The 15,576-nt window shown below is 30.9% G+C and overlaps 1 protein-coding gene and 1 long non-coding RNA gene across 7 annotated transcripts in view; one reads left to right on the top strand and one right to left on the bottom strand.

Annotated features, from left to right (window-relative positions):
* LOC143241976 (uncharacterized) overlaps positions 1 to 10,530 on the top strand; it is a 23,518-nt gene extending 12,988 nt beyond the window's left edge. Inside the window, exons 3-4 of the long non-coding RNA XR_013022376.1 lie at positions 8,357 to 8,570; positions 10,396 to 10,530. This is a non-coding gene — a long non-coding RNA (uncharacterized LOC143241976). The remainder of the gene's footprint in view (positions 1 to 8,356; positions 8,571 to 10,395) is intronic.
* Positions 8,627 to 15,576, bottom strand: part of LOC143241949 (uncharacterized) — a 59,429-nt gene continuing 52,479 nt past the window's right edge. For all 6 annotated transcript variants that reach the window (XM_076485288.1, XM_076485280.1, XM_076485301.1 and 3 more), the window contains one exon: positions 8,627 to 15,395. In XM_076485288.1, the coding sequence (XP_076341403.1) occupies positions 14,925 to 15,395 (471 nt within the window). In that variant the 3' untranslated portion in view covers positions 8,627 to 14,924. The remainder of the gene's footprint in view (positions 15,396 to 15,576) is intronic.

The following is a 15,576-nucleotide window of genomic DNA, read 5'->3' as shown; positions in this document are numbered from 1 at the left end:
AATGTTCCTGCTTTTTATTAAAAATGTTATTTTCACGATACATAAGAATATTTTGAATATATCTGTCATAATTCGAGAACTAGAGGAAATCAATAGTTTTCAACACGATTTTTAAAATCATCACCGTCAAATTACTGAAAAACAGTTGAAGTTTTCTACAGGGTGTTCTGAAAGTCACTGTGCAGTTTTATAATCATATTTTATTCAGTCTATTTCAAGCCAGCAACTGATAGCGGTGTTTAGAAACAAATTAAGAAGGATCCAAGCCTGTATTGATCCAACGGGGGTCACTTTCAACATTGTTTATAATTGTCATTCATATTTACCTCCTGTATTCTACATTGAAACATGTCTGTTAATAAATGTATAAGTGCACAGTGACTTTCCGAACGCTCTGTAGTTACAGATAAAACAAATGTTGCCCAGTATAACCAATATAGTACATTGAAGAAATGACAACAAAAAACACTAATGTATTTTTAATTGTATAAAACGCAAGCAAACATACAAAGAGATAACATGTAATAATAACATACGTAGTTTGTACAACATAAAAATATAATCAAATTTTTATTACATACATATATATATATATATATATACATACATACCTAATTGTATAAAATCACATCATTCAGAAATTGCCAAAAATGTTAAGTATTTAGCCAAAACATCAGATTCATGTGTTAATATAGTCATACCAGCTGTGTGAAATTTGTTCTCATGAATAATCCATGAAGCGTTTTGCGACTATTTTAGGATAATGGAGGTTGTTAAGCCATTGTAGGCTTTGCTTAAGCACTCCGCGTGTTCTTCCATTATACCAAATTACCGGTGGAAAAGAAATCTGTAAACTGTTAATGGGAAATTATTTTATTTTAAGAAAATATCCAAGGACGATTGGTATTTTAAAAGGTGAAAGTGCCTGGAGTTATATTTAGAAATACGTTTATAATACATAGTTCAATCGCTTCATTTCGCACAGTAGTTCATTTTTTTGGAAAATATGGAATTTTAAAAATTAAATCTTTAGTTTACACTCGATCCTTTTATTTGCTTCTAATTAAGCACAAAGCTACACAATGGACTGTCTTTGCTGTGCCCACCACGGGTATCGAAACTTTTAGCGTTTTGTTCCTCACGCATGCCAATATGCCGTTTGATAGTTACACTCTAGGCCAAAAGTAGATAATAGTCGGAGCTGATCAAAACCTAATAATAATAATAACTTAGGGTTTAGTATTTTGGAAGTTTTGTTAGAAACACTAACGACTATTTTTATGCGTAATAACTAATAGTACTAACAAATATGTAACGGACGTAGTCACTTTCCAAACAACAAACAATTATAGTAGCTTTTAGCAAGAACTGGTACAGATGGTGAGATGTATAATTTCCATGTATTAACAATCCAAATAATTTAAACTTATGTCTAGTTCAGTTCTTGGTTGTTTTTTGTTTGTTTTTATATGTAACCTTACCTAATCTGAATTTCAGTAGATTTCAATAAAATAAATTTTGAAGATGGTTTGAATTGGAGACAAGATAAATTTATTTCAAGTTAAACATACTGAAAAATGTGTAATTTTTCAACAAGATCTGGATATGTGACGATGATAAGACTTAGCCAGATTGTATTTTTGTTGCCATCTCAAACATGTAACAATTTTTTCTCCATTACTAATTTAAATCGTCTTCAAACTTCATTGTTTCATACGTCTTTAACAAATTAAATTTCTTTAGAACAATCTCCATCGTGTTTGTATTATTGGCATCAAGTGAATGTGTTTGCCGAAAAGTAAATTTTCACTTTGTCCAGTTGATAGACGTATAGTATTAGCGTCCAGGACGTTGGTTTTTCCTACTTAGAAAGGTCGATAATACTTATAATGACATTAGAGTTGATTTAAGAATCTCGTTGCTCTGTTAGACCCACTGTTTGCAACGTAGGCTGTCTTTAGCTAGGAACTCTCCTAATTATTACATTAGTTTTCAACTGTTTTACTCATTGGTTAGTTAAAAAATTGCTTTGGTGTTTCTGATAATGTTAAAAATTTTAGGTTTGATGAAGTTGTTTATTTTGACAGTTTAGATGCTAGATCTATGTTCACTATGAGACTATGAATCTTTACATTAACCTTATTTTCAAAAACAGGGTTACTGGTCTAAGTAGAAATTATTTCGGACAATTGCTAGAATTTTTCACAAAAACTCTGTTTTTCGGTTCATTGGTGTATTTAATGAACAGAATAATGAAGTCAGCACGGGGTCTAGCTTAACACCTGTAGTGTCTAATGTTTTCATGTGCTTTCATGAGAATAACTGGCTGATGGATTGCTCTATTGAGGTCAAAACACTTATTTACCATCGCTATGTTGATGACATACTTTTAATACACAAAACATGAAGTTCAATTATTTAAATTTATAAATTATTTGAACTTTAAACATGTTAACATCAAGTTTACCTGTGAACCCCTACATTGCTCTGCCCTACCATTTCTTAACACAGGTGTTCAACAAACAAGAATATATGTTGTTATCAGAAACTCACCTAAACCTTACCATACTTTAACAGATTTGCTCCATTTCACTTCAAAGAAAACTTTAAGCCTCGTGCAGATCGTATCACTAGTTCGCTGGAACTTTTACAGTTACAGTCACTCGATCAATACTTAAATCTGTTTTAAAACTTAACTCCTTCCAGAATTACTTTATTGATTCTATCGTCAATAAATCCTTTCAACAACACATATACCAAAGCCACTGAACTATGACGTCTAGAAACTACAGATAATGATTTTTCTATGATATACAGGCTCACACTCACGAAATTTCAAGACGAAACTAAACATCATAATCAATAGAGTCTATCTATAATATCATCTACAATACTTGTTCAGATCTTTATTGAGAATTCAGATATTTTTTCAAGTTTAAATATCGTATTCAGTTTTTTCAACTATCATGCTCTATTTATGAATTCTGCTGACAAACGTGTGAGGGCACTTACGTCCAATAAAAATGTCCATACAGTATCAAGTAAATAAGTTCATGGTATTATTTTCAATTTGTCTGACTGTTTATTTACCTGTATACTATTTTAAGCGTCTCGTTTCCGGTACAATGTAGCCGATGGCGAGAGTGTATGTGGAAAGTTAACTCCTGGAGCTTGATTGAAAAAGATATGTTATACTAATCAGTTTATAAAAATAGGTATGAAAAGTCTCTTCGTTTGGTCTTTGAAGAATAAAAGTTCACCTTTCGAAAGCGTTCGGGTTTTCATTTAATTTCTATCAAGTAAATATGATGTGGTCTCAATTACTATAGGTGAAGGAGATGTTTCCAATATTTGAAGTGAAACCAAGGTTAAACAATTAGGAAACAGCTACTGCACTTTTATTTACAATTCAGGTAGTTGAAATTTATTTAAATTTTCACACCCAAATGTGTAATTAAAAGGTACTAATCTTAGACCTAACGTAATAACGTTAACCAATAATCAATTACATTGATAATTGTTCACAACGATAACAAATTACGAGACGGAAACAAAATCATTTAATACTTCGTCAACAAACATTTTTTAACTTAAAACATACGTCGTGGTTTTACGTCGGTGTAAATATAAATAACTAATATGAGTTATATTAATACAAGATCTAAGTTTAACTTTGCTTTCTTCTCTTATTTCATGATTAAGTAATGCATTCGTGGTCACTGGCCATCATTAATAACTCGGTATATACAAACAAAGCACTAAAAAGTAAAACTGAAAAGAAAATATTTCATTTGAGGGCCTTCGTTGAAAAAGAAAATAAACCAGACACCAATATGCTTTCAAGCAGCTGGTCCGCTGTATAATATCGAATAATGAATTAGGCTTCATGTCACAACATTATTCACACACCCGTATCAATTAAGGTTATTGTATGGTGAGTAATAAAATTGCTGAAAATTCTCTTAACTATTACAAAGCACTTAAAATATTTTGTTCACTGTTGTGCCTAAAGCTACATAATGGATTATGTATGTGCTACTTACCGACTGTGAGTATCGAAAGTAGATCGTTGGCGTTACTGGACGCTGTAGAATTTGGTTACGTTGCGCATGGTGGAAGTTATTGTTACTTTTCACTTTAATTTTATAGAAGTGTCTGTGAAAATTTTGTGAAGAAAAATGGCGTCATCAAATTGTATGAAGCGACAATATGAAGATGAAAACAGAAATTTTAAGCCAAAGTGAAGGAAGATTTTGCATTCACCATTAAAAGAGGTAAACTTTTATATTTTATCTGCAATGTGTTACTCAGTCATTACAAAGCCAGTAAGTTAAAACGCCACTATGAAACAAATCGCAAAAAAATTTTCGTCTAATTATCTATCTAAATCATAATTACGGAAAAATTAAGTTAACTGTGTTAAAATCGTCACTAAGTAGTCAGCGGACACTGTTGCCAACGTTCTGTAAGGAAGTTGATACAATGACTAAAGCTAGTTTTGTTATATCATGGAATATTGCTCATGCTAAACATCCATATTCTGATGGTGAATTTAGGAAGGAAAAATCTGAAGTTGTTGCAGTGTTAGATTCAAATAACCCCAAACTTCAGCGACTAATAGCACAATCACCAGCTTCACGCCTCACTACAGAGAGACATATCTCTCAGACCAGTGCTGATGTTGCAGGCAAAAAACTTAAAGGATTTCCTTGCATTCAGCTTAGCCCTTGACGATCTACAGACATCCAAGACAACTCACAACTGGCGGTATTTGTTTGTTATGTTTCCTCTGATGTAACTGTGAAAGAAGAGATGTTAGACTTAGTGGCACTAAAAGAAACAACTCGTGGTGTTGACATTAAAAATATGCTTGACAGAGCCTTAACAAATGCTGATATTTCACTGGATAAACTCGTCAGTGTTGCAACAGATGAAGCACCTGCAATGATGGGGAAAAATGTAGGATTAATTTCACTTATGAAAAGTGATCCCAGCTTTCCAGAATTTCTCCATTTTCATTATACACCTGGCAGCCAGATACTTAAAGTATGAAGATGTTATGAAATTTGTTCTTGAAATTGTCAATTTCATACGCTTAAATGGGAAGACCCACCACAGTTCAAAAATTCTATTGAAGAACTGGAGCTTGAAGACAAACCCAGTGATGTCTCTTTCTATTGCATTGTGAGATGGCTGTCAACCAGGAATGTCTTAAATAGGCTTGTGAGTCTGTTGGAGCCTGTTATTACTTTTCTTGAAGAAAAGAACAGATTCTATCCTCAACTGGAAAATAATGAATGGAAGCAAGATCTTATGTTTCTTACTGATATAATTAATCACATACAAACTCTCACCTTGGAACTCTAGGGGAAGGATAATATTGTTTCTGATCTTATTCAGACAATTTACAGCTTTCAGAATAAAATAAGACTTTTTCAAAGAGATATATTGTTAAGAAACTTCAGTTACTTTCCCAATCTCAAAAGGAGAGTAAATACATTCCCTGATATTGAAATAAAAGGCCACAAATTGGAAGAATACAAAGATAAATTGCAGGAACTGCTTCATAATTTCCGAGAGAGGTTTGAAGACTTGCAGAACCTGCAGCTCTGCTTCGCCTTTCTTGTAAATCCATTTGTGGTTCATGTGATCAATGATGGTTGTCCACTTTTCGAATATCTGATTACACAATCAATGGAAACTGAACTAACACAACTACAGGAGAACCTGGCTCTAAAGGTGATCAATAAATGCCATTCTACAATTGAGTTCTGGAAGCAAGTTCCAGAAAAAAAATATCCTGAACTGAAGAAAACCAGTATGCAAATCATCTCAATTTTCAGCACAACATACTGCTGCGAATCACTGTACTCTGTAAAGAAGTTGGTGAAGTCGAAGGATCGTGTAATGCTAGCAAATCAACATCAGACGGAGCTAATTCGTACACCCTTGATAACATATCAGCCGGAATTTCAACGCCTCATAACCAAGAAGAAAACTCACGAGGCCTCTACAAGCAGTAAATAGCCTGATAATTGTATAAATGTCTGTTTGTGTCAGAAAAATATTATGACAAGACTAAAATTTTGTAAGGTGGTACCTGATTAAAATATCTCTGATTTTATTGTTTTACATATTTTCATCCATATTTCGACTAGATATTTACTAAGACAAATAAATATCATTAAAAATATCTGTATTTAACCCTTTTATTTTTGGCACTCTCATGTAATGTTAATAATATGCAAATTTGCCTATTTTTCTTAAATGTTTCCGTAGTTCATTACCGTATCAAATACGCTCAATACAGTTAACGCAACAATCAGCCAGGATTTTGAAAACATTTGGTATATATATGTGTATTTTGTGGTTATTGAAACTAATACAAATTAACAGTTTAAAAACTACATACACGAATAAATATTATTACGTATATGTATTTATTATTTACATACAATTTATGTAACAAGATGTGTGTGTTATATTTGTTTATGTCTTGCGGCCCTCAAACATCTATTGTATGTGGCTCTGACGTTAAGCGATTTGGCCATCCCTGAGCTATATGTAGTATAAAACATGATTGCAGTTATACAACTGCAAAGTTACACAATAGACTATTTGTGTTCTATCCATTGCCTGGAATAAACACCCAGATTTTAGGAATAAGTTTATACGTAGGACTGGTCTTCACGTAAACAGCATGAATATATTTATATATTTCATTCGGAAACAAAAATGAATTAAATAATTTTTGTAGAGTCATGAACTTTCATCTAGTGGTGGTAGGTTGGAATCAAAGATTAGACTACTGAAGTGTCTTATTGTCTGTAAAAAATAATTGATAAAATTCGTTATAAATTTCAGTATAACTTTTAAGTCTACTAACCAAGACGTAAATTACAAATTTCGAAACTGTTAAGGAAAGGCTGTTGTGACAGACAGATCTGTGTAGTTTGTTAGAAAGTGTTTAATTGAGAAAGTAAATGTTGACGGTGGTATAACATATTATCAGTGTACTAAAAATGGAAAGTGAAATACACTGCTTACCTTTAAGTTCAAATGCTAAATGACAGCAACTGTTATGTGTGTTAGTATTATTATTAAACATCAAAAGTGTGCATGTTTTTCCTTCAGATTCCTCAATTTTGTCATTATCATATGATAATTATATTTTTCAGAAAATGAAATTGTAGTTTAGTTTTAAAAACCATATTTGACTTGTTAATTGGAGTTTTTATATATCATTATATATGTAAAGTTCTTATTTTTGAGAACAGCCACATTTCTGATAATTTTATAAACTTAATAACACTGGGAAAAATAATATTCAACCTTTAATTAATTATAATATTTGTATTTGTTCTTTACTTCTATGAAATAAATGTGTGAAAGGTGCTTTTTTAATCAAGAAACTAATGAATGTGTTATCTCAATACACTAGAAACTTTATCCATAAACAAGTAATTTATAAACGTACACCATGTTTGACTCTCTAGCAAAAAACTGTATTTATAACTATGAAGAAACTTACACTTGAAAATCATATTGATTCACACAAATTATCCTGGATTAATAGTGTCATACAGGCATTTTTCAAGATATGTTAAAGAAGTTTTTCATATTTATAGTAATATAGCCTAGCAATATGTAAAGATCAGTTGAAACATACCCAAGTCCAACTTTGTTTTTTGTGATATGCCATTTACAAACAATTAATAATGTATTAAATAAGCACAGTATCATGCAAATTTGTTAGGACAAGAAAATATTTTGCCATTCCATTTTTATGGGGCTAATTCTTCTATGCCATTATAGAATGTACATTCCAACACTATGGTAATGCTTCACTGATCCCTGTTGACAATTAAATGCACTAGCATTACAACACTTATTCTTTAAAATTCCCATATACTTGTACCAAAGGCATGTCCTAAGGGTTTTGCTTGACTGAACACACTGATCAAATTTAGGGTTTGAAATACCTGTCACAGTACCTCATTCAGTGTCTTAACTGTGTAGAAAGAAGTTACCATGTGGTACTGATACATGCCAGAAGAAATCAATTTAATAGCACTCTACAAATAAACCTTGATATAGGGTTTAACACTAGATATTAAGTTTTGTTATCATGCTATGGCCCAAAATGGGAAGAGAATTTACAGTAAAGTAGAGAGTTAGCATCACATAAAGCTGTTTGAACTGTTCAACAAATTGGTGCAGACTTGAAATGCTCCCCAAATGCTGTAAAGTATACCCTAGACTGTAAGACTGAGACAGGTAAATTTGAAAATAAGAAAGAAAGAGACAGAACACCTAAACTCAATGATACTGATGTTAAGTATCTTTGTTTATGTAGCCCTCGGGATAGAAGGAAGACACAGAAAAGTTCAAAGCATAGGTTGTACGTCCAGTGGAAGAAAGGTGAAAGATACTTATCTCAATGTGTAGCACCTACCATGAAGCACGGGAGAGGCAGTGTGACGGTTTAGGAGTGTTTTTCTGCTGAGATGACAGATGCAGAAATTATTTAGCTATGAACACTTTGTCCCAACACTTCTTATATATCAGAGGTTAGTAGTAGACTGTAATAGCATTAGTAAAATAAATAAATGAGAAACAAACCACATTTTCTCAATAAATTGTATTATTTCACATTCTGTATTAAGTACACTTGCATTTGATGCGAATGTTCAAATATTTCAAACTGAGAACAATAACTGTGCACTGCAATAAATAAGAGCCATTGCTTCCTTTCTGAAGCTAATTTCTTCAAAACTTAATAACATTCATGTAAACAGTCACACCTATCTATTGAAGTAATAATTAATACTATGAGCAGAGGGTTTAACAGCTACAATATAATATCTATTTTTGGAAAAACAATATCATTCAAACCTCATTTCCTATGAATCAGGACTACACAGTGAATATCTTTTCAAATTGTAGGATATTTACTTTCCCAAAATTTCACTAATTAAAATGGTAAATGAACAGCAACAACAAAAAAGTTACACATACAATAATACTCTTGATAAATAATTTTTTCTTTTGTAATAAGAGTTAAAGATTACATATCTGTAGGACATACAAGCTCACAATTACAGATACATATAGATGAACTGGAATTCTACTACACTAAACACACAAACTGGAGTGCATATTTGTATTATGGCCAACACACATCTTCAAAGAACTACAAATCATGATTTAACAAAAATTCTGGAGTGCACAAATATACAGAAAAAGGCTGAAGTCTATCAAGATAAAGGTTACACAAGAACATTTTCCAATTGGAACTCTGATAAAAATATTAATTCATTGGAATGCCATTTTACCAGATGTTAACAACAGAAATCCTGCAGTTTAATAGATGTTCTGTTTTATTGTACAATTTGGCACGAGGATGAATTTTGTAAGACAAGCTTTTACCATTAAAGAATTGTTTTTCAAATTTGAATTTATGTATTAAAGTTTTCATACTCTTTATATTTTCTGCAACACTTGATATGTCTTAAAACAAAAGTACAATTGATATTTATTGATAAATGATGATTTGAAAATTATGATAAAGTATCTGTGGGAAGGAGACTATTAGAAAACTAAGGATTCCAACTTTTACAGTTTAAACATAAATGCACAAATAAGAAATTTTATAATCAAGGCATACTGCAATATGCTTCAAACACAAAGCTTGTGTTAGTTATAATTTATGTACTATAAATGTACATGGTCACATTTCTGAATAGTTAATACAGTAGGATCAATTTAGATCTTGGACTGACTAGAAAAGTTGTATTCCACCAAAACTGGAATATTATTCAAAACACAACACTTATTTTTAATTACTGCATTTTCATAGTTGACACGAGATACAATAACAAAACTTGAATTACAAAAGACATGTTTTACCAAAATTATTTTTAACTGGAAGTTGCTTTGATGATCAAATCTGTTCTTTTTCTGACAAGATATGTTCTGCAAAAGCTATTATAATATAAGATGCTACATAATTTTATTTTTTTTTGCTTATGGACAATCTTTGATCAATCATAAAATATGCAATAAATAAGAATACTATTTTTTGAGGTGTCACTATATCAATATTTGTTGAACACACCATTACAAGTGAACATTAATCACTTTAATCAGGGTAAAAACATACAGACTTGAGTGTATTGATTCAAGGCATCTTATAAACTTTTATTCAACTAAAGACTGAATATAATAAAAGCATGATATTGGTAACTTCAGAAACTTATTATAACTTATATTTTTCATTACTTGTTTTAACCACAAGAGTTCTGATTTTACAAATAAACTTGAAAAGTGAAAAAAGTAGGCTGTTTTTAACACCTCAAGAACAAAATGAAAACCTTTCTGTATGCCAATTCACAGATTGCACTGCAAAGGAAATGTGACATCAGCTGTGTAAAGTATGCCCCTGCAAAATGTGGAGGAAAGAGCCACTTTTTTTCAATGCATATTTGTGACTTCCTTTCACATTATTCATAGCTGCTATTGAAGCTGTAGTATAACATGAGATTTTGACTGTGTGAATGAAAAACCTTAAAAGAAATAAAACCAAGTCTTTGGGAAAGAGTGAATGGAATTACTTTTCTTTCTTTGGTACATGGAGTCTTCTTTGTTTTAACCTGATCAATAACATCCACAATACATACATACGAGTATATTAACATAAATCACAGTGGAATGTAGTTTATCTTAAATTAGTAAAAAAAAAAAAAAAAGTATTAAAGAAATCACAGCTTGTAAACTACTTGTAGCACAGTAATCACCATAAAATAAACCACACAGTTAAATAACATGTATAACAACAATTATAATGAAAACCTTCAACATAAGTCACTTTTATACAAAATGATCTTTAGCTAATTAAAATCACAAGCAGTGTAAAAAAAATTACATGGAATGTGACCTACTAGTTTTTAAACATTTACACAATAAAGCCAAGATTTACTTCTTGAAGCTTTGACCTTTTTTCTTGACCTTCAGCCAGAAGTGATTTTTTTTTAGTAACATCAGTTCAACTTCTCAAGTTATAAATATACATACATACATACATGTGAGATTAGGAGAACCAGTGAAGAAAAAGAATCAAAATTGTAAGTTGCTTGCTCTCCATATGAGCAAACAAAATGTATATTGAAATTATTTGATCCTCTGAACTTCATTTTTTATTAACTGAGCAATATTTGTAAAAAAACAAGTGACAATAATGATTTATTACTATTTTATTTAACTTTCTTGTTTCAATATTCATAAACACTTATATAATTAGAAACCTCAAACTCAAATGTTTTTTAATAATGAGACTTGCAACATAACAGTGAAGAAGTTCTAAACATTTATGGACAATCTTTGATCAATCATAAAATGGGAAATACATAAGAATACTATTTTTTTAAGGGTTACTATATCAATATTTGTTGAACACACCATTACAAGTGAACACAAGGGTGACGTTTAACATTTTCTGCCATGTAATTGTAAACAATTCTTTTTTCTCAATTCAATTTGAAGTTCTAAACATACTTGGAGATTTGGTGAAAACCATCACTTACCAACTGAAACTGCTTCTGCTACAACAAGAACACAAAAAAGCATATCCTATTCTTCTTTCTTTATGCATACATATAATGACATATATTTAGTGGTGAATTTCAACCAGCATACAGTTCTGACAAATAATTTTTCTTTCAATCCTAACGACTGGTGTGCAATGTTTGTACCAAATTATAAATATTAAATAAAGTACAGGTTTATCAGTTTTACAATATAACAGCTTTAAAAGTCACACATATACCCACCTGACATTTTACTAAGTAGTCTCATAAATGTTTCCAGTAATTCACTCCTGTACATGTTATTCATTTTAGAAAAGGCAATATTTATATGTCTGGCAATCTCTTAGCCTTTCACGATTTAGTTGTTGATGTAATATGTACTATAAAAGGCTGTCACTTTAACAGAGGCAATGTTTACACGTTGGACAATCTCTTTGTCTTTCATGATTTAGTTGTTTACATAAGATGTACTGTAAGAGATTAAGTAATAGTCATGCAGGTATTAATATTAGATGAATATGATTTAACATGAGATTCAAGACTTTTTTTTTATTTAGTTCATAACAAAAATGTAAAATGTAAGTACCAAAATTTCTTTAGTTTTAATGCCACCAATCCTTAAGTTAAAAATACCTATCTTCTTAAAACTGATTATATGAAAATGTAATAGTAGGAAGTTTTCCTACAATGAACAAATTGATTTCAAGTTTTAAAATTTCAGATATTATAGAACCATGAAATTCACATTACTGATTTGTTTTAATGATTGTAGCAGTTCTTTTCCCATAAGAATGTAGAAATATTATAATATACTTTTATGCATTTATTAATGTAGTGTAGTTAGGCAACTGTAAAGCCTAAATCTACTATTGAAGGCAAAAATCAGTGCAATTCTAAATGTGCACTTATCATGCTTAACACAAAACGAACTTGTGTCATTCCTAATAACTGCAACTTCTCTGTACAAACTTTAATAAATTACTTGAAATGATTAAATTTAATTAAAATTATATTTTTTACTATCATGAAGAAATGTATCATGACATTTTTTTTAAGGAGTTTGTCTTTTGTGCAAATGTGCACAGAATTAGTTGTAAACCACGTGTAATGTTGGAAAACACAAATTGAGAATACCACTTAGTAACTAGTCATACAGTGAAGCAAAAATGGTTCTAAAGCCTTAGAGAGGTACAGTGTCTTAAGGTATAATGTAGTTTTGAGTGCTTTTAATACAGATTAAAGTGAACACAAGGATGACATCTAACATTTTCTGCCATGTAATTGTAAACACTTCTATTTTTTTTAATGGAATTTGAAACACAAGTATCAATGCAATACTCAAAATGTAAAAAGATCTTTCCATGTTATTCATTTTAGAAAAGGCAATATTTATATGTGCAAATTAAATATACTACCATAATGGCCATTTTTGTTGTGCCATTAACCAATTTTGGAATAAGTGCTTACAGGTTTAAACCAAAATAATAAGTCACACACACTGATTATTGTGTTAAGCATAATTATTTACTAGTGGAAGCAAAAAAAATGCTGTTTGCTTATTTTAACTACCTGTGCATTAAAGTGTGCTTAGCAAAATTAAACTCACTGAAATACAGAATATAACAATAATAATTTCTAGGTTAGTCATTTCACAACTGATGAGTACTCACTCAAGTTGTGTTGTATTAAAAACCTATACCCATTTTAAACACATGCATGTGCACAAATGCTCTCACTTCTAAGCCTTGTTAGACACACAAGAGGTAGGATAACTAAAGACAATTTTTCAACAATCGTCTTGTAGCCACGTTTATTTTGTCCTTTCTTTTGTTAAGTATATACTTCCAGGAGGAAAGATATTTGATTCTTTGAATCTCATTACAATCAAGTCTCTTTTTCACAGTAGTCATGTTACCCAGGTAATGCCCACACTAAAAACACATTTGGCACAATATCTACTATAAAACTAGTAACTGATCCTAATTATTTATGATTGTGAGGTGTGTTTTTTTCCCGTTTAATACACATAACTGTTTAACTTCCTTAAAAATTAACTTCCATGATTATACTTTCTTAAAGCACTTGATATAACTGCACTCTTCAAAGACTGAAGCTATAGACAATAATGGTTCAGTAACAACTACACTAACGTTTTATTATTTACCTCATATTCCATGAAGATTTACTAAAGAAAAATTAAACCACTTTAAACTTTCAAAAACATAACAAGTATTCATATTTATTTATTATTCTGAATAAGGGCAAGAAAAAGTTGTAAGAGGAATTTAAATTTCTATTATTTTTTACTTGAAAACTGTGAAAGGGATGTTTAAAATTGTATTGCTTGGTAACCTATTAAAAATAAGGCTTGTGTAAGAGAAACAAAAATTAAACATTTGAGAAATTAATAATACCAGTAGAAACTCAGCCCCCCAATAAGTCACTATTAAAATAAGGCTTGTGTAAGAGAAACAAAAATTAAACATTTGAGAAATTAATAATACCAGTAGAAACTCAGCCCCCCAATAAGTCACTATTAAGTCTACCTATTAAAAATAAGGCTTGTGTAAGAGAAACAAAAATTAAACATTTGAGAAATTAATAATACCAGTAGAAACTCAGCCCCCCAATAAGTCACTATTAAGTCTATCTATTAAAATAAGGCTTGTGTAAGAGAAACAAAAATTAAACATTTGAGAAATTAATAATACCAGTAGAAACTCAGACCCCAATAAGTCACTATTAAGTCTATCTATTAAAATAAGTCTTGTGCAAGAGAAACAAAAATTAAACATTTAAGAAGTTAATAATACCAGTAGAAACTCAGACCCACAATAAGTCATTAAGTCCATAAAACACCTGAATCAAACTGTATAAAAATAAAACATAACATGTAATGTTTACTATAAAAAGTGTAAATACACATAACAACAAACCCAAAGTTAACATTAACATTGCAATATTCAACAATATAGATATTTTACAACAGAACGGAAGTTTTTATACTATAGTTACACTAGAAGTAATAATTGTTTAATAAGGGAAATAAAGTATAGTGTTAACATAAATTACATTACATTCATACACAGTTGTAAAAATATTGCATACTTATCATTGTAACTGTTACATTTAATGAAGTTATAAATATTATGTAAGTACCTTGATTGCACCAATGACTTGATTATTAAAATGAGGTGAAAATATCATGCAATACACAGGATACTATTGCAAATGACAAAATAAATCAGTAATAACAACAACTAAGATAAAAGATGGTGATACATACACTCCCTTTAAATACCAACTTTAGCTTATTTAAAGTGTGCACGGCAAATAAGATTAGTTTAATTTTTCAAAATCTGAAAAGTTGGCAAAGTTCTGGTGGGAGAAATTTGAAGATGCAAAGGGATCATTCATTCCCAATGTTCCAAAAGGATCAAAACCATCTTGGCCACTGCCATTAGATCTTTCTGATAGTTGACTGCTTTCAAAAGCAGACTCAAAAGCCTCTTGAGAAGATGCTTTTAGTTGAAAAGTCTGTACAGGTATTTTGGTAGAGTTGGATGAAACAGACTCTGCTGAATCAGCTATAAAAGGGTCAGGTACAGAAGGTGGTGGTGGTGGTGGTGGGGCAGGCGCTGCTCGAGTTGGACCTGATTCGCCCCCTCCACCAAAATGTTTTGGTGGAGCTGGTCTTGGAGGTGGGGCTTTACTCTTCTTAGGTGGGAGAGCTGGGGTAGGACTTTCTGGCCGAGGAGGTGCAACTCTGGTGGGATTGAATGGATTGGTTCCAAATGGATCAGATGAAAACTAGAAAGTAAAATCACCTTGATAACCATGAGTTAACAAAACAAAAATATTACACAGTTAAGGTAATATATCTTGATGCTACAAGTAAAAACATAAACAAAAATTCAAGTAGTATGTGCATTTAAATTTTCAGATTTGCTGTGCTTGCAGTTTTATTTTCAACCTTCCATAAGAGCCTAAC

The sequence above is a fragment of the Tachypleus tridentatus genome, chromosome 2 (genome assembly GCF_004210375.1).
Source record: "Tachypleus tridentatus isolate NWPU-2018 chromosome 2, ASM421037v1, whole genome shotgun sequence".
In the NCBI taxonomy this organism is placed as follows: Eukaryota; Metazoa; Arthropoda; class Merostomata; order Xiphosura; family Limulidae; genus Tachypleus; species Tachypleus tridentatus.
The sequence above is the reverse complement of the archived record's forward strand: the minus strand, read 5'-3'. Positions and strand labels throughout refer to the sequence as shown.